Raw genomic sequence first — 25,404 nt, 5'->3', positions numbered from 1 at the left:
TGCTGAGTTCTATTAGAAAATCTTAGACGTTGAACTAAACCAGATGGCTTTTTGTCAAGTCGAGTTTTTAATTTTTTTATCATGTCGTCATACGACACCTCGTTTAAATTCCCAGTAGGGTACTGAAGCTTTAACTCGGAATATACAATCGGGCCGCCCAATGTAATAAAATGGGCCTTCTTTAGATTATCTTCCACTTTATTGGCCACGAAACAATATTCCAATCGATCTATCCAATCACTAAAGGGAGTGCCCTTTCTGTAAGGCTCGATAAGTGAAGCCATACTCATTTGAGACATATTTTCTATTTCAATTCGAAAAAAAAAATGGAATAGAAAATTAAAACCAATTTTGGGAAAAACAATATTACACAAAGAATGAATTGAAAATAAATTAGAAAACAGATTGACTCACCCTACAAATCCAAATAATCAGTCGAAGCTATTTAGCTGACTTATCACGGTCGACCTTTGCCGGCTTTACCCTAATCCTTGTAAGCGCCTTTGCCTCTTCTTGCGGTGTATCTTTCCACGTCACTTCTGACTGGTATCCTTTCACCGTCCTGTCTACCGGATCCGATTTCGGTCTGTTCACTGGAACCAGTCGGTTTTGTAGCTATACCGAATAAAGAAAAAGAACAATTAATTATTCCGGCATAAGACAATGTATTGTTTGAAACTAAATAATGCAAGTAATTCAAGCTAACAATGCCTAAATTACTATTGTTAGTGAAACAAAACACCTTTTGTTACATAAACAAAACTACAACGCCGCACCACAAAAGGGCATCTAGTCTAACAAAAAGAGAAAAAAAATCCTTTGTCTCTAAATGTTCCACCAGTATAACCTTTTTCTTTTTTTTTAACTTTTGTCGTCTATTTTTCTTATATTGGCCACAATTGGTAACTTTACCCTCTTTTAATACACGCACACGCAGTTAGGAAATGAACTGGAAAAGCAAAATGGCGCCTCCTTACGATGTGTCTAGACCACGCCACTCGCAAACTGCCGGGAATCAATTTTACCGTTCTATATAACACATTCACACGGCAATTAAGGCCGTTGCACTTCCCCCAGAGGAAATAAATTCACCATAAAAAATGCAATGTGAATTCGGGCACACTTACGCTTAATGACCGACAACTAGATGAATATGCGAAAAGAAAAGAAAATGCCGTTTGACGGCGTTATTAATTATATGCACTTCACTTTGTCCTCGTCGCCAGTTTTCATATCCAAAAAGAAAACTCCTTTCGGTCCGTCTCTATACGGAAACTATTAATAATCTCCGCGATATCTGGAACTCACCTAAGAACCACCAACGACTCCACCGTGTTCGCCTGGGAGAAATAAAGGAGGAGTTCGCATGAACGGAGCACTTTTGTAAAATAAACTTCACTGTTTAACGTGTAACAATCGAATGCAGCAGTAGCTGCTTTTATTACTATTTCTTGCCGTACCCAGCTACAGGGATGCCAGCTGAGCGTAACGTGCGTTACGATATTGGAAAGATGTTACGCTAAGGGCGTACACATCAATTAGAAGGTTATCCCTACTAGAAACCATGTACACCCTTCATCAACATCAACTAAATCACAAACCATCAGAGCTGCAGCTCAGGCACAGACATAACACTATGAGGGAATTCCCTCAAAAAACATCGATCCGACAATTTTCCCAGAACACTAGCTCCACCTATTATTCACAGTCCCAAACACTCATTTACTGGTGGGTTACCCCTCAGGTTTGGGAACAATTTTTCACTAGTGGTCTATCCCCCGAATGCTTGTTCATATGTCAGTGACGCCATAATTTCAAATGTGGCCACAGTCCCAACTACATACTATTTAAAATGACCGTTAAAGCGGGCGAAGCTTTGTTTTTGAGTGTTATATCTGTTAGTCTGTGGCTCAGGCACCAACGCATACTGAAACAACAGAACCTACGCACAGCGTGAACGATCATTGTGATGCGCCTATTACTTCCCAATCAACTGCCAACACCACCGATAATAAAGTAAATAACAAAGAACACGGATAAGCGATCGTGACCCGTAGGCCCCACAAACGACTCAAACCAGGTAATCGTGAAAGCCCATACAACATTAACAGCGAGGATAGCATGAACGAAAACGACAAACCGAGAGAAAGCGGACTAAGTGATCCACAAGCAACAAGAGGTAATGAAGTAAATAGATTTTCAACAAGAAATAAGATCTTTACGCAAAGTAACAAATCGCGTACACAAGATCCCATGAATAGCTATACAATAAAATTCGATTTATTTATTTTTATTTAGACATTGATAATATTAAAAGATCCACGGGAAGGGGGAGTTCACCAAAATCTTACGAACTCTTATCTGGGGGAGAGGGGTCGGTTGAAAAGTTGTTACGTAATTAGTGTACCGCCCCTTAGAATAAAATAAAATACACGTGGCCGACAAGTCTCATTTAAATCACGATTTTATAGTGAATAGTTATTTTTTAAGATACGGCGATAAAAAAATGTCCAAAAAGTTACAAGTGCTACTTACCAGAAGAATGAAAACGACTTCGCTGGTTCTTCGACGACATCCTGCGATGATGCTTCCAGTTTCTACCTTGTGCTACGTTGGACCGGCGTCCGCTGGGGAGGTTGTTCAATCTCCTGTTGAGAAAATACGGAAGGTTTTTGTCCGTCCAAAGTCCGATCTTTTCATTGTATAGATACTCAAAGTACTTATCTTCCGCATCATCGCGTTTTTCGATTGCGGCGCATAGCCATTGATCAACCTATAGTTGAAAAAGTTGACCTTATCCTCAACGCTCAGATATAGCCTTTATCTAATAACCTAGCGCTGAGGTTTACCAAGCACAAAAAGCCCACTTCTTATTCTACCATCTCGTCGGATATGTAGTACATGTGCTACTTTAACCAGGTAAGCCTTACCTTGCAACATCAAGCCTCGTGAAGGGGTTGTCATCTTGGATATCACTAACGAGGTACCGCATTTCTCTTTTAGACATCCTTTCCGGGTATACGCGGTTTTCCTACTCGCAATTCGCACATAGTTTGAATTTAATAGAAGCACGCTCAAGCTTATGTAGAGTAAATACCGCATAACATGAAAAATCCGCACGAAAAAGACTTTAGTGTATCGAAATATAAAGTAGGACTATTGGAAATTCTCATGATGCTTAATTGTAACGTCATTTAAGAGTTAAATATCATATTTAATACTTGTCACATAGAAAAGATCAGTACGTTAAAAAAGATACCTAGAAGCTATAGATCATGTTTACAATACTCAAAATTTGGCATCAGCTTGCCAATCACCGCCGGTAGTACGAGGCAGGCAGTTGAAAGTGTACATGTTTCCTGCCAGTCTGTACTCGTGGCGAATTACTGTCTCTGCAAAACATGGTTTCGTCACGCTTCGGATCGACGTGAGCTCTACGATTGAGATAATCTGGCGACCGCAGTGTAGAACCAGTCACAATGGAATCATCTTGGAAGGAACGGTTCGCTTTCAGGCAGTCCAGATGCCGAAGCGAGCATAACCCACTTCTGCGTGATTTGGCTGGACTCGTTGGACTGGCGGTTTTGCGCCGAAGTAACCACAAATAATCATCCTCGGGTTCAAGCCGTTGTATGTGCTTTTTGCTATAATTAGAAACATAATATAGATGAAATTTAATCGAAAGCACTTGTTGAATTTACCGCATTGGTTTCCTATTGCTGGAGAGCTTCCGCAACGTTTTTCGACACTGAACATGTAACTCGACGGCATCTCGAATGGTCTGAAACCAGCTGTGACTGTCTTCTTGATTATCGGCAGTAAAAATAATACCATCACCGCTACACGTAATCTTAAAGCTTCCCCTAAACATCTCGACAACTTTGCATTTCTTGAGTGGGAAAATGCAGCAACATTCAAGTCCATTATCCGTAAACAGATGCTCTTGATCTTTTAACATCTTACAGTAAGCAAACTGATCGGACATAAGAATGCAATATTTCCGTGATGTTGATCCATCGGTTTTAAGTTTCTGCAGCACACCTTCCTTGAGTATTTTCCTTGCTGGCTTCACAATTTTCAATGATTTATTTGTCAGTGCATTTTGAATAGTGATTAATCGTTGTGTATTTTCAAAATCTTCAACGACCGAATTAATGTGTGATACGGACTGCTCTACTAGGCGAATAGACTCGTGCAGTTGTTTGTAGGCCACATCCGATGGACTGGTGTACAACAGAACCTGCTGTAAAAGCAACTTGTACCGAGGTATCCTTTGAATGGGAGTAATTAGCAAAGAAATCAGTTTCGTTTGAACTTCTGGACGGGATTCAGTGTTGATGATAAACTTCTTCATAGCTTGATTCTTCTGCATTAAAGTCTGTAAACTACAGAGCGAGTTTCGGTAATCGAAAGCGTATACCGAATATAGTTTAAAAAATGGACCTAGATTCATAAATGCTTGGACGACCACATCCAGATCGTCAGATAATTTTTTCAACAACTCTTGACTTAGATTATAAATCGTTTCCAGCTGACCAAAAATTTGGTTATGCTCACGATCTTGAATGAGTCCGTTAGTTTTTAAAGGATTTACAAAGTAATTAATAAGAAGATCCAGCTGTTTCATGTACGACAGTTCAGAAGTTCTAATCTCTCGTATCGCTTGCAAACGAAGTTGCATTCGTTTATCTTCTTCGTTTCCGGGGCTCTGTCCAGTTGGGCTAGCCAACGAAGACGAGAATCCGAACTTTTTAATATCTAAAATAAGGACAAATGATTTTTTTCAAATCATATTTAAAACAAATATATCAATACGTACTTCTAACGGACTTGGTTCGGCTGGGCTGAATATTTTGAATTTTCAGAGCTGCAATTAGCTCGGTTCTCATATTTTCCGGCATCAGCGGCTTCAACATCTTTTGGTTCAAATAATTTGCATTATTTTCCATGTTATAACTTAGTTTGATTAACACTTCTCTATTAATATTATTTTGCAATATTTCCTGAAAAGAATAAGCGGATTCACTAAAATGTACAATAAATAAATAAATAACGATCATATGTGCCAATGTCAACGGTTTTACTGGCAATTTAATAGGGCCGGCAGTGAATTCACCACGATCAACCCAATGGTTTTGAATCTGTCGAATTAATAGCCTACTCACACCCAGGGTACACTGATAAAATAAAGTACCCATTAATGCATAGAAAACTACCCATTTTCAAAAAAGTGGAATATCCCACTTAATGGGTAAAGAGCTGGTACTCATTAATGAGTACAGACTAGGTTTGTTTAGTTTTATTTACGTGACTTTAAATTGTAAAATTGATTCGTCACGTTACAGACTAGGGGCAGATCACTTGTGATGCATTTTTAAAAATCAGCTAAATTAAGTATTTCTTTCCATTAAAATAGAAATTCGCAATGTATTTTGCGTTGCGTGCAATGTATTTTGCGTTGCGTCCAAGACGTCAAAACCCTACAAAAAATTAGCCCTACATTCAACAAAACGTCGAACAAAGTGATTCAGCGTAGGACGTTTGTTGAACAAACTTTTCTGCGAGGGAGTGCAAAGTTGATGCAAAAATGGAAATTAAATGCATTTTTTCTAATTTGATGCAAATTTGATATACATTTCTAAAGTGTTCTGCCCCTAGAGTACAGACCTGTACGTTATATACATTATTTTTGCCTGAACAGTTACAGCAAAAGGCGTAAAAAACACCCATTCATAAAAATCGCCCTAGAATGAAAAATATTGAAAATAGAATTATTTCTGAATTAAAAAAAAAAAAAAAAACATTACAAAACATCGCCACAAAATTAAATAAAACCTGTCACTGGTCAGAATATTTTTGTTGGCTTCCAAAGCAGTCAAAATTGCGGAATTGGCGCATATTTGCAACATCCTCAGTGGTTTAAACGGCCGTTGTTTTCGGAGCATTGCCGAAATGCTCCGATTCCGCCACGGTTTCGCTTGAAATTATTTTTAAAAGAATTTTCACCCATTATCAGGATCAAAATACCCATTGGCATTACCACTTGAGAGGTTGTGAAATGGTAAAAGTACCCATTGTTGCAAGAAAGAAAATGCTGACCTAGTTTACTGCATACGCTTTCGTTCTTTTTATGGACGACTTGCATTGACTGTTTTACGCTAGGGGCACATCACTCTAAAAATGTATAAAATTTGCATCAAATTAGAAAAAAATGCATTTAATTTCCATTTTTGCATCAACTTTGCCCTCCCTCGCAGAAAAGTTTGTTTAACAAACGTCCTATGCTGATTCACTTTGTTCGACGTTTTGTTGAATGTAGGGCTAATTTTTTGTAGGGTTTGATATCTTACACGCAACGCAAAATACATTATGAATTTCTATTATGATGGAAAGAAATGCATTTAATTTAGCTGGTTTTTAAAAATGCATCACAAGTGATCTGCCCCTAGGTTTTACGTCGTTAAGTAATTGTTCGATGCTACCGAACAATTCAAGACTGTGGCTCTTTAGGTCAGCTGCGGTTCGATGTTGTGTGTCAGTATGCGACTTCATCATTTTTAGCAACTGATCATGTAGATGGATCATTTCAAGTGTGTAGGGGGTAAGCGGTTTCGCATGTCTCGTGTACTAGTCGTTGACATATTCGTAAAAGGTATTATTTATTGCTGTTTAACCGTGATAATCTAGTCCGGTCCGGCTGATGTTGGGTACGAAATACTTGCTAGATAGCGTTCATCTTGCTCACACGGAAACGAACCCAGTAAACAAAAAGGCTGATAAGTCACTCCCATAGAAAATCAGACAGTAGTTGATAAATTTTGCAGTTGACCGACGAAATCGGGTGCTTTGAGGTCGACCGATTAATAAGCCGACTAAGTTGAGTTTCGTCAATATATTAATCGCCAGATTTATTCTGTGTAAATCTCTAGGTAAATCTGGTTCCAGCTTTAAACTACAAATCAATCGACCGATTTAATTGGCTGAAATTGACCGATTTGTTGCGTCAGTAGACGCCCATGTTAAACTCCCATAAGAGTCGGTGCAACAATCGACCGATTAATTGATGGCCTAGTCGGCCGATTGTGCCGATGGAATCCGATTTAGTCGGTGGGAAAATGGGGACGATTTTCTATGGGTTTCTGGCCATAACTTGCCGTTTACTGTAAAAATAGTGTGGAAAGATGAAAAAAGAGAAAAGTGAAAACATTCATACAAGACAAAAATGCATTTCCCATTTTATAGATACAAACTTAGTGACTCGAAGCTGTCGAAAGGTGGGTACTTCTTTGTTTCTAATAATGAGTGCTTTTTATGTATTTTGACTCATTCTTTAAGATACCAATAAGGGGTGAAAAATCCAACGAACACAGTTTAGGGGAGGTAACTCTAAAATATTGAGAGTATGGTGCAAATGAAAACAAATCTGCCTTTTGTTCGTGCCGTGAACAGTTACGTTAGTTCGCCGAAAACCAGTTTTCAGATAGCTGGTAGGTAGTTAGCCGAAAACCCTGAAGAAATTGACCGTTAGAGACACTTTTAATTTCGAAACTACCGACAAAAAATAATTATAACCGAACAGCAACAAAACAACAGAAACATGCGTCATTTGTTCATGCTTTTCTTCTTCATATCCTCCCGCCCAGTAAAGTTCAGCCGGAAATGAACTGGAATTCCGGCTGGTTCCAGTTCGCATTCCGGCTCCAGTGACACAACCGATTCTAACTAGAATCGGTTGTGTCACTGGAGCCGGAATACGAACTGGATCCAGCCGGAATTCCGGTTCATTTCCGGCTGAGCTTAACTGGGCGTTTTATCCGCTTCATCGACATGGTATTAACCGCACTCAATCATAGAAAGAAAATGTGCTCACCTGTATCCGTCTTGACAGTGAAGTGCCTATTTTTTGGGTTGTTTTATTTTTCAGTGCAGTGGGGTGAGACGAAAATGACAGCTGTCACAACCAGCAAACTCACCACCGGAAACAGTAAAGAAAAACGTCAAAGCTCCATTTTCTGCTGCCTTCTTTTTCCGGCAGACTCGGTTGCTGTTGAACACATTTTCGTGGCAGCAGTGTAAAGTTTTTCCGTTTATCAACCACAATGGTCGTAAGTATTTTCTGTTCATTGGTGCACTTGGGTAGCTGTTCATTTGCTGATCGTACAGTTCATTAATTTGTTGTAATTTATCGCTGTATTCCTTGAAATTCTAGTTCAAAAATATGGAGTGATGGTTTTGGAATGATGCTAGTTTGACATTTCTACGATCAGCAAGTGAATTTGTTTACAACCTTAGCTATTTATTTGAAACTTCTATAAACTATTGTTTCATCATTTCAGAATCTACGTAAAAGGAAGAAGACCAGGAAACTACGTGGTCATGTCAGCCATGGACATGGACGTATCGGTTAGTTGAGATGTGACAAAAAAATCCAGGGAGGTTATGTTTATTTAATTTTTGTATTCCAGGAAAGCACCGTAAGCATCCTGGAGGTCGTGGTAACGCTGGAGGTATGCACCATCACCGGATAAACTATGATAAGTACCATCCTGGTTACTTTGGTAAAGTTGGTATGAGGAATTTCCACCTGAACCGCAACCACCAGTACTGTCCAACGTTGAATCTGACCAAACTATGGTCCTTGGTCGGCGAGGACAAGCGCATCGAGTGCAAGAAGGACAAAGCAAAGGTGCCTGTGGTGGATCTAGTGAAATTTGTAAGTGTATCTTTTGATTTTGTAGAATTTGATTAGATGTTTTAACTTAACATGATGATAGTTATGTACGGGCGGTCAGAATGCATACTGTGTACTTTTTCATGCAAATCGCAATGTTGATTGTACATTACTGATTAATATAATTGATGAACCTTTCGTAGCTTGGTTTGGACATGCTAAACATGATTTTTTTTTTCTTTTTCAGGGTTACTTCAAACTGCTCGGAACGGGCCATATTCCCAATCAGCCTATCATCGTAAAAGCCAAGTTTTTCTCGCGAAAGGCGGAAAATAAAATTAAGGCTGCAGGCGGTGCTTGCATTCTGAGGGCGTAACGACCAACAACTAATTTGCTGTAAGATGGAGAATTCGCGAAAAATATACAATTTTTTTGGCGAATAAGACTATTGCTCATTTTTTTTGCGTTACATCAGTGTTATGTGAGAAATAGATGTCATTCTCCTTGGTGCCACCGAGTGTTGAGAGCAGAGTTCTTCGACGATAACGTTTCTTGACCTTACAGGGTATCAGCGATTTATATAGAAGGCTTTACCTGACTACTCAAACCATAGAAACTGTTTTCTAAGCCAGAACACCTAGCGGCTAACATTGCTATCAGTAGTGTTTCAAGATATGTAAACTCGTATGATACCCTTTTTTCCACCTAAGAACTATCGTCGATTGGAATCCCTTAAGCTCGACTAAGACGATACATCAGCTCCCGTCAACTAAAAAGAATGTCAACGCAATTGTTCCATCAGGATGTTACTCGTGTGCGCATTCACACGTTCCGGGCCGTTTATGTATCGTATGAATCGTGCTTTACTATACTAATTATCTTGTACCTCATCTTGTCCAAGTGTATAGTCAGTCCGATACTCGCAGACTCGTATAGCTCTTCCTCTGCTCTACAATCGACTCCTTTTATGTCGATAGCGCCCGGGTAGCCAAGAAATGTGAAATCTTTCGTGATTCTGTTTGTAGGTTTATACGCATCGCAGCCTTGGGCGCTATGTTGCATTCATCTAACTTCCCAAACAAGTCGTATTTTGCTCCACCTATTCTGCTTGATTTGACCTCATCCACCGACGTATGAATCGGTTTTCAGTCTCATCGACAAGTCCTGCTCATGTATTAACCGCCACAGTTCGTATTGTTTCACTGAATCGCACGCTACTCTAAAATTCACAGTTTATTTTCGAAATTTATTCAGGACAAACATCTTGTCCGTCGCTGACCGTCCTCGAAGCCCGTTTTGATATTCGCGACAAGCGCATGAAGGTATAACCTTTTAAACTTCGTTCAGCGTGGCTGGATTCACTGCTTATCATCCCGATGCTTTAATATATTTGTGTTTTCTCGACATGTTCGTCCATTTAACAATAACGGGAGCACGTCGTTTGGCATAATGTTCATTTGGCATAATGGTCATTTGGCATAATGGCATAATTTAAAAAATACATTGAATTTTCTGGTACTAGTCGTTGACGCCTAATGTGGCTACGCCACATCGCTTTAAACCCGGTGCTGTCCGACATCGCTCCGCTCCGTCGGACTTGAACTAGTTGATAGCCCCTATGTTTGAGTAATCCGGGCAAAGGAGTGGATCACAGGTTTGATCGCGAGGGGCCGCCGACGCGCCATCGATACCCGGCGGATCCCGCTTCGGATCCTTGGTCTCAGTTATGCGACGATGCCAAGGGTTAATTGGTATATAGGTTCAAATAACTGCTCATATTTGAAAGAAGAATCAACCCTTATGTTTAAGTAATCCGGGCAAACGAGTAAATCAACACTTTTCTAGCGAACTTATTAAACATGCAGATTAAAAGAGCTGCTCATTTTTGAAAGAAGGAGTCAACCCGTAATTTTGGGTAAAGCGGGCAAACGAGTATTTCACCAGTTTACTTGCGAGGGCCATTTGGTATGCAAATTTAAAGAACAGCTCATGACTGAAAGAAGGAATCAACTTTCTGGCAAATATACACATATATATTTGCCAGAAACAAGGATTGATCCCTTCTTTAAGACATGAGCAGTTCTTTGAATTTGTATACCAAACAGCGCTCGCAAGTAAACTGGTGATCCACTCGTTTGCTCAAACTTAGGGGTTGATTCCTTCGTTCAAACATGATCAGTTCTTTGAATCAATATACCAAATAGCCCTTGGAAATATCGCATAACCGAGACCAAGGGGCCGAGGTGGTCATCGACCCGCCGTCAGAAGTGGCTACCCCTCACCAGCAACTCACCCGTTTGCTCGAGTTACTCAAACATAGGGGCTACCAACTAGTTTAATTACCATACTTAAAGCGATATGGCGTAGCCACATTAGGCGTCAACATTAAATATAAGAGATTTCAATGGATATTTCAAATTATGCCAAACGACCATTATGCCAAATGACCATTATGCCAAATGACAATTATGCCAAATGACCATTATGCCAAATGAGCATTATGCCAAACGAAAGCATGTGTCACCTGCTGTAATGCCAAATGAACATTATGCCAAATGAACTTATGCCAAATGAAATTTATGCCAAACGAACTTATGCCAAACGACGTGCTCCCAACAATAACTGCTGCTGATCGTTTTGTCAAACTTTGACGCGTCCGACGCGTCTTACCTGGCCATGATTCTTTCTGTCCCAGCGATTGCATTTTCGTCACGGAACTCACGATCTGTCTACCCTCGCCGTTTAGTGGAACATCAACGGCCTGAGACGCAACCTTGGGAACATGCAAAGTATTATTTCTCGCCTTGAGTCACTGCCTTATCATCCAGGAGACCCACCTTCACGCTGGCGTCGATCCATGCAACTGATTCGAGTACCGGTACGACTGGGAGACGTCCAAAAAAAATCAACAACCATCGGTTTGAGCATCAAAGCAGAACTTTTGTCGGAGCACATCCACCTCATTACCAAATTGATTGCCTATCACACCGCCTGCGGGTCAGATAAGTGCTGCCACCGCGGTAGTGAGATACTTAGAGCCATCGAAGAAAGCGAGGCTGTGGTCCTCAACGACGGCAGCACAACCTTCATCCGCGAAAACTCCACATCGGCCTCTACGTCACCTTCTGATCCAACACCATTGCGAGGACCTGTGGCTGGGCGAAATTCTACGACACAGCCTTGAGTGACATCTTTTCCATCGAAATCAATTGAAATCAACCCCCACCCAAAACCACCCGTCGTCGTCGGTGGATGTACGAGACGCTGACCGGGATACTTTCGATGCAGATCTCCAGCCCAACCTTGAACGGGACCGCACCTACACCCCGGAAGAGCTCTTAAAACTGATCATCCAAGCTGCAGAACTAAGAATCTCCCAAACTAGTAAGGTCGTGCCAGCCGCGCTATCCGGACACGCAGGAAAGCACTACACCTTCTCCTAAAAAGCCCTTTGACCACCTTATGCGTAATTGCCCTCTTCGCCGACTTCATCACACACAAGACACGTCTCGAAGCAACCCTACCACTTTTTCACCAAACTTTACAGCGGAATATAACAAACCCTTCTCCGGAGCAGAACTCCGAGCCGCTCTCAGGACAGCCCGCGGAAAATCGGTTGGCCCCGACAGAGTTGGGTATTCAATGTTAAGACATGCCCCCAGACGGGAAAAGGGTACTCCTCGATGCCTTCAATAGACTGGAAACTTGCCTACATTGTACCAATCACCAAAAAGAGTACAGGCACACGATCCTCGAGCGACTTCCATCCCATAAGCCTTCTTTCCGACACCGACAGTCTAAGCGGGGATGCGCTGGTAGCCGTCCTATCACGCGCGCGTGTACGACGCCACTATGTCAAAGAAAACCCTGCCAAGAAACGGCAGACGCCCGGTATACTGGTGGAGTGCCGAGATTGCAGCTCTACGATCAGCCTGCCTCAGAGCCAGACGTAAGATGCAACGAGCCCGCACCGAGGATGCAAAAAAGAACCATCGTGAAGTGTTCCGAATTGCGAAATTGGCCCTTAACAAGGCCATTAAGAGCAGCAAGAGAGCGTGTTTCGACAACCTGTGCGAGAGTGCCAACGAGAACCCGTGGGGTGACGCCTACAGAATCGTGATGGCCAAGACCAAAGGCGGCTCTCCACCCCCCGAACGGTCTCCGGACCGGTTGGCGAGGATTATCGAAGTACTCTTCCCGGGTCGAGCCACAAGCCCGAAACAAACTGCGCCGCAAGACATTGTGGGCGCGGCTGAAATGGTGGCCCCGGTGACGAATGAAGAATTACTCGCAGTGGTTAATTTTCTAGCAGCGAACAAAGCTCCAGGGCCGGCTGGAGTTCCAAACAGCACTCTCAAGGCAGCGATCATAGCAAACCCGTACATGTTCAGGCTAGCTATGCAGAAATGCCTTGACGAGTGCCGCTTCCCCGATAGATGGAAAGGGCAGAAATTGGTGCTGTTGCCGAAGCCCGGGAAGCCGCCAGGCGACCCATCGGCATACAGACCAATCTGTCTGATCGACACGATTAGCAAATTGCTGGAAAGGATCATCCTCAACAGGTTAGCCCCGTACTCAGAAGGCACGGACGGCCTGTCAAGCAATCAGTTTGGTTTTCGAAAGGGTAAGTCCACGGTGGACGTTATCAACTCAGTGATAAAGACTGCCGAGATAGCGATCCAACGGAAAAGGCGAGGAATTCGATACTGTGCGTTAGTGACACTTGACGTGAAGAACGCATTCAACAGCGCATAGTGGGATGCCATTGCGCTCTCGTTACACCGGCTTAGCCTACCGGTGGGTCTGTTCCGGATCCTGGAAAGTTACTTCCAGAACCATGTACTGCTATACGAGACCGATGCCGGTCAGAAAAAGGTTCCTATTACCGCCGGAGTCCCGCAGGGCTCGATCCTAGGCCCGGTGCTATGGAATCTCATGTATGACGGGGTTCTGAGACTGAAGTTCCGTCCTGGGGTCAAGATCGTTAAAATAGTCCGCAGAACACGCGATCAACACTGTGGCGAAATGGATGAGCGCGAGAGGCCTGGAGCTCGCTCAACATAAGACGGAGGTGGTTATCGTCAACAACCGCAAGTCGACACAACATGCAGTTATCCAGGTGGGAGAAGTCGCGATCACTTCACAGCGGAGTTTGAAGTCTCTCGAAGTCATCATAGACGACAAGCTGACCTTCGGTAGCCATGTCAACTGTACGTTCAAGAGAGCTTTGACTTCTGTTGTGGCATTATCAAGGATTATATCCAACAGCTCAAAGGTATGCGCCAGTAGACGTAGGCTACTGGCAGGCGTTGCCTGCCTATCTATCCTCAGGTACGGCGGCCTGTCCTGGTCAAGAGCACTGAGGGTAACCAGTTATCTGCAGAAACTGGAGAGCACCTTCCGCGTGATGTGCTTAAGAGTGATATGCCAGTCATGGGCTGGTCATCCGGGAAGATGAGGAGTGCTTTGAGCTGCACCAGGGTGGCTTCGGTCGCCAGATGACAGCGTGAGTGGGATAACTCCTCGAAAGGTAGGTGGACTCACCGGCTGATACCTAGCATATCGAGCTGGGTGGGTAGACTCTATGGGGAAGTTCGCTTCCATCTGTTACAATTCCTGTCAGGCCATGTCTGCTTCCGACAGTACCTCCACATGTTCGGGCACGCGGAGGTCCCCGTCTGCCCTAACTGCCCAGGTGCTGACGAAGCTGCCGAGCACATACTGTTTGTATGTCCTCGCTTCGACGTCGAAAGGAGAGCAATGCTTGACTTCTGTAGCTGGAACACAACCCCTGATACCCTTATTCAGCGGATGTGTGAAGCGGTGGAGAAGTCGAACGCAGTCTCGACCGCAACCACTCAGATTGCCTGCAGGCTACAGAGAATCTAGCGCACCGAGCAACAGACGACGGGCACGACTAACTAGTGATTGGTTAGTTGGAGCGGAAAAAGGCCGAGAGCAAAAAAGTGCTGAGGCAGGTTTGGCGCAGCGACTGGCAACCGCGTAAGGGGTAAACCTAGCCACCCCGAAGCAAGGCAGAAGAGTGAGTGAATAGGCATATATGGACTGCCTCATGCCAAGATGGGAGGGTCGTAGCGTAGTATGTTGGGACTTCGCTATTGATACCTCGTGGCTTGGCAGAGGAGTGAAGGGTGAGCATCCAAGTCAGCCTCACATGGTAAGTCAGAAGCGGGGCCTAAGGAAAATGTCCCACGTGGGATGCCAGGGGGAGCGACAGGGCGTAATAATGTGGTATGATTGAGAGTGAATCAGGTGATAGGTTAGCATCCAAGTCAGCCTCACATGGTGTGGTAGGGGTAAGCACAACAGTCATCCTCACATGGAGTGTTAGAGAGTGAATCAGGGTGTGACAGAGCGAGCACCCAAGTAAGCCTCATACAGGATGTATGAACGCGTGAGCGAGCGTAAGTGAGTACATCATGTACAGCAATCCCCCCAGAAGTAATACCGAGAGGTAGTCCCTTGGGAGGACAATGGCGGGGCCCAATGGAGTTTAGTCGGTATTACCTTGTTCTTGGTGGAGTCCGAGACTCCAGTACACTCCGTGTGTCAGCTTGGCATCTACTAAGCACGTGTACTGGGTCAGTACGTAAATTGCATTCTCCATTGTAAAAAAAATCCTTTCGTGTACCGCAGATTCTTAAGAGAATGGTGAACCGACGGCTTATTACATTGCTGGAAGAAATAAATTTCTAGGTAATCGCCAATTCGCCTTCCGGAAAGGACTCGGGACATGAATCTATCAAAAAAAAAAAAACAACCAGCATGCTATCAGCATAATGTAAACGCTTTCCAGCAGCTGGCACCAGCAAATGGCATGCGTTTACATTATGCTGGTAGCACGCTGGTTGCCAGCATGCTGGCATCAGCAGATGGCAACCAGCACTAATGTCAACGCTACATTAGCGAAGGGCTACGTTTGACAGTTCGGAGCATGGGTTTCTGTTTTTTTTTCATTGCGCAATGTGCACCAAACTGTGCAAATAGTTATAGGTACCCCGCCCCGACTTTGTGTACAACGCAATGACACTTTAAAAAAATAGATTTGTTCCAGTACACGGAAGTCACTCAGGTGTAATCAGGAGCAAAAAATAGGTTTGTTCCAGTACACAGAAGTCACTCTGGAGTAAACAGAAGCAAAAAATACTTGCTCCTTTTTACTCTAGTTTGGTACCAGTAGAAGAAAAAAGAGAAGACGAGAGTACAGGAACGATTTTCTACGGAGTACTTCCAGTTTCTCCTGATACTGGAACAAACCTAATACTTGCTCCTTTTTACTCCGGTTTGCTACCAGAAGAAGAAAAAAGAGAGAAAGCGAGTACAGGAACGATTTTCTCCAATTTCTCCTGGCACTAGAACAAACCTAACAATGTGAAGTGAATGAGACATGATGGTGCCACAATAATAAGTTTCAGAAAAAACGCGGTATTAGGCGCTGCGCGGAATTAGGTCACGATAATTACTCCCGAAGCAATTAATTTAGGCAATTCATCCTATTGTGAGTTTCGAATTGTTTCAGTGGAAAAAATACCACGTATGGAATTTCAGTATCTCTCTCCTGAATATCAATCTGTTATTGTTATACATAAGTATATTTTTTTACAAAAAAATAAAAGTTTTTACAATTGTGTTGATGTTGCACACTTTCTACATTTTCATAACGATCACACAATTAGAATTCTATAATATACATTATACAGTGTGCCGTTTTTGAACCACTATTGAAGAATATCGATCAGGTTAATTTCAAATAGTCACACTAATATAAACTTTTGTGTTGGCATCCATTAAAAAACCATCTGTGGGTAGGAATTTAGTATCGTTATTGCTTAGAAAATGATCGGTAACACAAATTGCTAGTCGTTGCAAGATTAGGTAGCAAGAGTGAGAGAGATCTTCATGAAAAATGTGTGATTCATTCATTCTAAAAGTGTTTCTTTCGATCGTGTAATAAAACTACATTTGTTCGACTTACTTGGGAAATTATAACAAATAATAAAAGGTTGGCCCGTGTTCATAATAAATATAAAAAGATCTCATTTTAGAAATGAAAAATGGTATGCATAAAAATAAGGGCATTTCGTCTCAGACGTAGACCAACCGCGCACTTTGTTAAAAAAAGGACATAAAAATTGAAGCTACAAGACTTGGCTTAGCGAAATTATTTATATAACTACATAGAATTGATCAGCTTTCGTAAGGAAATGGCCCGTCCTCGAGCCATCTTTCAGCTGGTCCTGATCGACCGTTGCCTTTCGACCTGTTCGGACAGCATCACGATGCACTGTTCTTGGGTGATAGCTGCCAATTCCTTGAACCACTCGTCCAATATGACTGCACTTACGGCAAGATCCCGCTGCCGTTCGCTACCCACTCCAATTACCGATCCGTTGATGTTAATTGAGCTGTACTCGAGACTACTGTGGCCACTTCCGGGATTGGGTGAACTCAAGGAACCTGCGATATTCGCCATGGCTGGATGATCCACGAACTGGGTTTCCGCTTCTCGGGAATCACGCCGACCACCGACCACCGCCGGACTACTGGACGTGCTTGAACCGGTCGATTGTTGTGGGTTAATCGTCGTCGATGATGAATGTCCAGTCGTTGCGTTGCCGCTGCTCGATCCACCTGATTACCGATAGAAGAGTATTAATTTCAACAACTACACAAATCGATCGTTTAATACTATTTACAGCAAAAATACAGTCTAAAATTATTGGTTATTAATACTAGCATAAAATACTACGCGAGTCATGCAGTTCTACAACGCAACAACAGAAAACAATGCTTACTAAAAATTGAACAAAATTGTGTTAAATTTAAAATTAAACTTCAGTTGTTCTTCGGTAGTTTTTTTCAAAGGGTCGCAATTTGTCCTTCACATCCCCTTAAAACAAGGCCTCAGCTTTCCTTTTCATACGAGAATGCTATTTTGTTCAATTTAGCAATCCTCCTGTATGTATCCTGTATGTCAAACCATGCTTCACAGCGAATAACTTTCTATGCATGCTTCTTTTACCCCAAATAACTAGAACAAAACATCAAGTATTTAATTCAATGTAGTATACAAACAACAAACAAATCGAAACATTGTTAGTCAGTTAACTTATTCATATAAAATACATATACTTTTGGCTAGCAGTCAAGAAACGTTCTATTGATTATACGGTATATTCTAAAAAGGGGCGGGCGTGGCGTAGTTGGTAAATCGATTACCTTGAACGCAGCTCACCTGGGTTTGAATCCCAACCTCGCACATATGGTCTCTAATCTTTCAAAAAAGAGATTTTTCTAATTCGAAAAAAGGCGAATGACTCTTACATTATATTCTCTATAATCGAATGAAACACAACCAAATTTAAAATACACCACAGATACTACGCGTCACTTTCAAATTGTTGTTTTGCAAGATGCAACAACATAAATAAAGCCAACAAGCACCAAGTCGTGATGGACGGCAGAATACAGTGCACGTGCGCTTTTGACGACTTATGTGAAAGCAGATATCCAGCAGTTCGCTTGGTTCCTATTCTTAACTGCTCGTCATAAGTTCGACCTCCCTGAGGCAGTTAGACAGTAGAAGATGTCTAAGTTTGTCTAAAAATATGTGATTTGGCAGGCAATTTACTCGTGTGGAAAGCGGAGTACCCCGTTTCGCGACAACCGTAAATGGTAAATGGGCAGATGTACTTGAAAACATGCCTCTAAAAGCGTCTACTTCCGCTTCTGAGGTCTCATGATGGCCCTACGCTTTTCTGACCAGATTTAGTCTCGAGCTATTACTCGAAAAATGTTCTGGAGTGGTACAAAGCTAATCAGGGGGGTACAAGGGAATCAGATTATATTGGCTCAAACGACATGTTCCCCGTGTATAGTCGGGGATTTGTACCTTGCCGTGTCTTCTCAGCATTTCCTGAGCGGAAGCAAAGGAGCACACAGTGAAAGTAGAATTGGTAGGGTGGGAAAAATAACAGCACGAAAACAAACAGCTGGTAAATTAAACTCACAAGTAAACAGTAAACCTAAAGCTCTTTACCACATTGGACAAGAAGCTTTTAGTATGTCTCTGAGTTTCACTTATCCAAACACGGTGTCGTCTACGTAAGGACGGCAGAAAACTCGAAATCGCATTTGTTTAACTGCTGGGCAGTTGCATATCAGATGATATGAGGTTCCATAATCAGATGTACAAAGATCACACGAAAATGACTCAGTGCGCTAAATAGTTACCCTGTGATAATTGAGTTTGCAGTAGCCGGTTAAAACCCTGGTCAGTATGCCGCAGTGGAGTTTCGATAAATGTAGGAGATTTATCGAAATCGCTGGGTATGGATATTCTAGATACGCCTATGTTTGCGACACGTATGTAGATATCTTCAACAATTGCGACGCTTAAATGAAGCCCAGGAGAGTATTTATTTTTTCTCTTATCCAACTTGTTGAAATTGGTAGGGTAGACTCAGGACCAATGAAGTCAATCGCTGCCTCGCCTTTTAAGGAATAATACCTTCCAGGCGTGTGTTACACCACCTGATCTAAGCTTTGTCGGTTCATCGAATCTGGTTGATCTTCAACTATGCAGTGTTATTCCGTCAGGTAACATCAGCAGCAGAATATGTCCTGCTGAAGCTTCGACTAGTACTGCTCACCTTTTAAGTGACGATAACTTCCAGGCATGTGTGACGTCACCCGATCATCAAAGCTTCGTCACTTCATCAAATATGTTTGGTCTTCAAACAGGCAGCGTTACTACTTTAGGTAACATTACAAACAGCATATGTCCTGCTGAAGCTTCGAATTGTACTGCTCGACTCTCAAATAATGACGACTTCCAGGCCTACGGGCTATCCGACGATCATCTTTGAAATAATATGGAGGAATTTGAAGAATGCATTCTCGACGCAGACTTGAATAGTAAACTGACGATTTATCACCACAACGTCCGAGGCCTACGCACAAAAATCGATGAAGTTTTTCTAGCAATCTCTTCTTCCCGTTACGATATCATTGTTCTCACTGAGACCTGGTTAGATTCATTCTCGTCAGCTTTTTGGCGGTACAAATGCTGTTTACAGAAACGATCGCAGTTTTGTGAACAGCCATGAATCACGCGAATAGTTTCGTCGATCCAACATCTGTCGACGTTTAAGCTGAAGCTACCTGGACGTTTTGTAAGCATCGGTGTAATTTATTTACCACCAAATCGTAAGAGTGATCTAGTCAGAGTAAACAACCATGTCCGATCGATTGATGCTGTTTTTTTTGCAATGGCAGTAATGACTGCGCATTATTGTTTGGATACTACAATCAGTCTGGCCTCATTTGGGACACACATGACAATGTCGCACCTGTAGTCAACGTGCTTCGCTCTTTCATTTGCACTGCGCTATTGGATGGATTCAGTTACAACTGTCTCACACAAATTAATAGCATTGAAAATCGTAACGGTCGTATCGTGGACTTTGTCTTATTGAATAACTCAGCACTAGCCGACTGTCAGATCCACGAACCTGCTGAATCTATTTCTGAGATTGATGCAAATCGTACTCCCGTAGAAGGTATTATCTATCTGCCAAAACCCGTTTTTTCGGGGATACCCCGAATGATCTTGGTCTTGACTTTCACCGAATTGATTTCTTGGGACTTGCATCAGCACTCTTTCATACATATTGTTCACTTGAGTATACGGAAGATTTTGACTGTGCCGTTGAATATTTCACTGCCGTGATCAAAGCCCTCATGGCTGATTATGTTCCACTACGTAGGCCGGCTCGTAAGCCACCGTGGGGCAATGCACATCTACGCCATCTTAAACGACTCAGATGTAAGGCATTTCGATTGCATTGCCGTACACGCATTCAATGAAACTACTTCATCTGCTAATCAAATTGCGCACGCTTGTACAGACACTCCATTAAATATTTGTCCTTCACCGAGGAAAAATAACTATTGAAATCCATAAGAAGTACTAACGATTTTTCGCCACAAGTTTCCCATATGGAAATCATAAGTTTTACTTATGACTGGAGGAAAAATTGCCCATCAAGCTGCTATTGAATTTCATTAGCGGTACTTATGAAATTTTTAGACTTTTATTATGACTTTCATATGATTTTACTTATGTATATTATGGTATTTTAATATGAATTTAATGTGTTAGTTTTTATGAAATTCATAACTATATTATATAAAATTGAGTCACAAAAAAGACATAAATATCATTTATTTTCTAATTTTTAAATATTTAAAGAAAATTGAAATAACATTATATAATCTTATATTTTTCTGGGTCCAAGATTGTCTAGAGAAAACCCGATACTTTAACAAAAGCACTGTTTTTGAGCGACTTAGATATTGTTTGTGGTACTATAAACTGGATTATACCCGCACTGCGCACTTACTATTCTTCCATTAAATTCTTCTCGTAGACTGGTTAGTTCGACTGGTCTGTCTATGAAAATACCATCTCTATCACTTGAAATATGTGTTTTGACAGCTCGCAGTTTTCAGTACAAGTTTGATCACTCGCACTTTAAAAGTGCGGAGTCCAGGTTGGTGGGAAGAGCGCAATACTTAGAAAAATGGCTATGTGGTAGCCAGGGGTAGCGAAACACTTTACGCCCGAGTGGGTAGAAAGCATAGGGTGAGCGGTCCATTAGTACGGATTTCTCCCTTTTCGTAATGCACACGTTTACATTACATTCACATTAAATCACGTTCGTTTATGCAAATGGAATTGTGGTACATCGATGTTTTCAAATGTGTGTAGTGCGAGATACATGCGTTGCACATCTAATTTTTTTTGAAATGGTTCAAAATTTCGTGTGGGTAATTACCCACTCGATTATTTTCGAGTGGGTAGTACTACCCATACTACCCACGCTTTCCGCCGGCCCTGGTGGTAGCTATGCTTCTGCTGCGTCTCAATATTTGTATAACTGCAAAATAAATGAATTTCTTGAAGCAAAAAGAATGAATAAACAAGAAAAAAACCTATGATTCCTGTATTTAAAAAAGGAGATCGGCGAAATGTTGAAAATTGCAGAGGAATAATATCGTTGTATTCCTCCTCCACGAATCTCGCTCAGCTCATATCATTGTGCTTACGTAATATGGACGCTGGTGCTCAGATCGACACTGTATGTGTATATACCGACTTGAAATCAGCATTTGACAGATTTGATCACGTAATACTTCTGCAATGGTTAAAGTTAACAAGAGTGTCTTTGGATCTGATTCGTTGGTTCGAATTATATCTGAGATCGAATACTTGTAGTAAAAATTGGATATGTGTTCCCCTTTTTCGAATAACTCGAGTGTTCCTCAAGCAAGTAATTTGAGTCCACACTTATTCACACTGTTACTCAATGATCTAGCTACAATAATACCACCGGTGTGTCGTATATTCTACGCTGATGACGTTAAATTATACATGATCATCAGGGATTGCTTAGCTTTACAACAGCTCTTGGACATATTCAATGACTCCTTAAACTCGCTTTCAATTAGTATTCATAAGTGCAGTGTAATATCATACCATCGCAAGCACAAGCCAATTCCGTACGACTACTGTATTGGAGATCAGCATCTTGAGCGTGTACTACAAGTGTTTACCATTTATTGTTAAATTTCGTATTGTGTATTTCAATTGAAAAAATATGGGGTTTTCATGCCAATTTGAGAAGAGTTGATGTTTCACTCAAATTGGCTTTTCCCCATCTCCATATTCATGAAGGTCAGACGATAAATAAATAAAATGAAATGAAATTGAAATGAAAATAAACATGCCAATCAGGTCGGACGAGTTCTTGACTTAGTTTTCTGGTGGATGGACCACAAAATTTTGGTTGAGAAGTCAGTGTCTTTCCTTCTGTCCGTCAACACGCACCACTCACCGGTTGTTATCGTGATACAATCGCCTAGTTGCCCGGTAATACCGATAGCTGTTCCAACTGTTGATTTTTTCGAAGGGCTCGCTGTGTGACTTTATTTGATGCTTTTGGGCGTGGAATCACCGATGCATATTCAATGACTGTAAACTTCTTCAGAGTAATTCAGGACTGGTTACAGAATAATCTTCCAGTAACATGACAACCTGTTTCCCCGGCGCCGAATAAGTCGACCCTGCGAGCCCTTGGCCGAAAACGAATTGCATTCCAAAGCAAACTTCGCTGTAAACAATCTCCGGCCACGAGTCACGACTGTTTATCTAGATGATAAGGTAGCGTCATCCACAGCAACAGCTTGTGAATTGTTTGCCAATCATTTCGCTCCCGTATTTGTTCCCTGTTCAGCATCTGATCAGAAAGTCAATATCGCATTAGTAACTGTTAATGCTTAGTCGTAGAGCAAGTTATATCTCATCAGACCAACATGACTTCATGCCAAGGCGATCCGTTTTAACAAATCTGATTGAATTTACGTCAACTTGCATCAGAAGAAAAAAAAACCCAAGTGAACGGCTGTATACACGGATGTGAAAGCAGCTTTTGACCAAATCGACAATTCTCAAGAAGTTTTCCAAGTTAGGAGTGTGAGACAAGCTTACGTTATGGCTACGATCTAATCTTACGCACAGAACGCTTTAGGTGAAACTGGACTCTTGTGTATCGGCTCCATTTACTAATAAATCAGGTGTCCCGCAGGACAGCAATCTGGGCCCACTGTTTTTAATGATGTAGCTGTTGTATTAGATTCCGAGTAGCTCATATTTGCCGCCGAACTTAAGCTGTATATAGTCATCCATTCAGTCGAGGACTGCCGCCGACAGCAAGTAATACTGAATGCTTTTGTGAAACGGTGTGAAACGGTGTAAACATTGCCAAATGCTCCGTGATGGTATTGCAAAGGAAGAGCGATCTGTTCATCTTCAATAGGGATCTTTAGGAGTGTACGGGTTAAGGCATATTCTGATGCAGATTAGTAGCGTGAGTTAATATCTCAGTCTTTTTTCAATTTTTTGGCCCGAAACTATTGGAAAAAACATTTTTTTAGTTTGTTTCCTTTTAGGACAATAACACATCCAAACCCATGCGACTTGCACGACTCTATAGGTTGCCTTATCAGATCTACCATAGTTTGAAGATGAAACTTGTGATGGCAGGCTGCTAGCGGATTGAAAAAGTACCAGATCATGCTGTGTGGGGTGTTGTCCCGGTTAACAATGAGGTGAAGAGATATTTGCAGATACGTCATTTAGTGGAACAACTGTCAGTTTGCTGGTTGAATTTAATTTGGTTTTTTTAAATTTAAAAATCATAAAAGAATAATTAAGGTTTAAGAATGATATGAGTGTACTCGTAAGGACACCCGCTATCAATACATATGAAAAACTGGCACATTTTTTTTCCAAATTAAAGATCCCTATTACAGTTTCAATGGGGTTGCGCTACAGAGAGGCTGTTATCTGGGTGCAATTCTTGACCACAAACTGTTCTTCAATTCTCATACGATCAACATAATTGCGGAAGCAAAGCCGCAGTTGGAATTCATTTCGAAGAATTCACGGGTTTTTACGAATCCATGCTGTCAAAAATACTCTATACTGCGCATTGATCAGACCTATACTCATCCGACGTCTCGCCGGTTTGGTATCCGAATCACCTAACTTGGTGATTAATTGAAAACAGTACATAAAAGGTCCATACTCTTAGCTCTTAGGAACTTGGAGTGATCCGCAAAATTTACCACCGTATCGTGACCGTTGCCCGTTGTTCAATCTGGAGACCTTAGAATGTCGTCGTAGTGTCCAGCAAGCTACTACCTTGGTGAAAATTTAAAACGGAAAATGTGATGCGCCCGAATTGATGTTCCGCTTAGATTTCCAAGTAGCAAGAGGAACACCAGATACATCATTATTATTGCCGGGGTTCCATCGGTCATTTTTTGGATAACACGAGCCCCCAAGAAGTGAATGATATGAAACTTTTCTCGTGCCGAGTTTGGTGACTCCTCGAAAATATTTGCAAGTAGAATAAGAAGATTTCGGATACTGTGTAATAAGCAATCTGATATGTAATTTTAATTGATTTTGTGCATCCTACATTTGACCTTGTGATCTTATTCGTTTTTACGCCCATTTATATTTAAACCCAAATCATTGAGACTGTAATGTCCGATGATAAATAAGTAAAACCCTTCTACAACCTCTTGTATTTGCTGGTAGACTTACCGGAGACAGTAACAGCAACACCTGTTGCGAGTAAAGGCTGATTGGTAATCTACGCACCAAGGTACGCACACATATTGGTAATGATTAAGCTGACCAACTCTGACGAAAAAATCCGTACACCATACCGCAACGAAGCGAAATCGTTCACCAAGCTCAGGCAAACGGTTTGCATAGTGTACGGATTTTTTCGTCAGAGTTGGTCAGCTTAGTAATGATAATGTACGCACCAAGGTACGCACACATATTTACCTGTACATTGAGCTTCCTACTTTCGTACAGTAGAGGCACTGTGCGACCGTATACAAATGACGTAGCTTTATTTCAGCGATTTTTGACCCCTCCCTCCCCCCTCGTAGCATTTTGTCACAAAGTTTTAACCTCCCCCTTCGTAAATAACATAGCATTTATAACCCCCCCCCCCCCCCCCCCTACAACGCGGCCGGAAATGAAAATTAAATATTTTTACAATTCCTTTAAATACATGCCGGCTTTTATAGACATTTTCATTTTAACAGTAAATTGCGTGCAAAATAAGCCC

General features: G+C 41.8%; 3 protein-coding genes across 4 annotated transcripts in view; 1 reads left to right on the top strand and 2 right to left on the bottom strand.

Moving 5' to 3' along the window:
* Nucleotides 1-3,226: 3,226 nt before the first annotated feature.
* Nucleotides 3,227-7,961, bottom strand: LOC131691197 (putative protein tag-52). Of its 2 annotated transcripts, XM_058977422.1 has the most exons (4): nucleotides 7,871-7,961; nucleotides 4,820-5,003; nucleotides 3,702-4,758; nucleotides 3,227-3,644 (listed from the first exon to the last, which is right to left on the bottom strand). In XM_058977422.1, exons 2-4 carry the CDS (start codon nucleotides 4,947-4,949, stop codon nucleotides 3,314-3,316), a joined length of 1,518 nt encoding a protein of 505 aa, XP_058833405.1. In that variant the 5' UTR covers nucleotides 4,950-5,003; nucleotides 7,871-7,961; the 3' UTR covers nucleotides 3,227-3,313. The 2 variants fall into 2 exon arrangements, with proteins under 2 accessions (XP_058833405.1, XP_058833404.1); XM_058977421.1 differs by lacking the exon at nucleotides 7,871-7,961 and having other exon boundaries at nucleotides 4,820-5,059.
* A 4-nt stretch (nucleotides 7,962-7,965) lies between these two features.
* On the top strand, nucleotides 7,966-9,116 carry LOC131691199 (large ribosomal subunit protein uL15-like). Its single transcript, XM_058977423.1, has 4 exons — nucleotides 7,966-8,105; nucleotides 8,337-8,403; nucleotides 8,466-8,713; nucleotides 8,919-9,116. The coding sequence occupies exons 1-4, from the start codon at nucleotides 8,100-8,102 to the stop codon at nucleotides 9,045-9,047; spliced, it is 450 nt and encodes a 149-aa protein (XP_058833406.1). The 5' UTR covers nucleotides 7,966-8,099; the 3' UTR covers nucleotides 9,048-9,116.
* Nucleotides 9,117-16,227: 7,111 nt separating this feature from the next.
* Nucleotides 16,228-25,404, bottom strand: part of LOC131692600 (FHIP family protein AAEL005291-like) — a 60,894-nt gene continuing 51,717 nt past the window's right edge. Inside the window, exon 11 of the mRNA XM_058979751.1 lies at nucleotides 16,228-17,323. Within this exon, the coding sequence (XP_058835734.1) occupies nucleotides 16,920-17,323 (404 nt within the window). The 3' untranslated portion in view covers nucleotides 16,228-16,919. The remainder of the gene's footprint in view (nucleotides 17,324-25,404) is intronic.

The sequence above is a fragment of the Topomyia yanbarensis genome, chromosome 3 (assembly GCF_030247195.1).
Source record: "Topomyia yanbarensis strain Yona2022 chromosome 3, ASM3024719v1, whole genome shotgun sequence".
NCBI lineage: Eukaryota > Metazoa > Arthropoda > Insecta > Diptera > Culicidae > Topomyia > Topomyia yanbarensis.
Note: the sequence above shows the minus strand (reverse complement) of the source record. Positions and strands in the feature narration are given on the sequence as shown.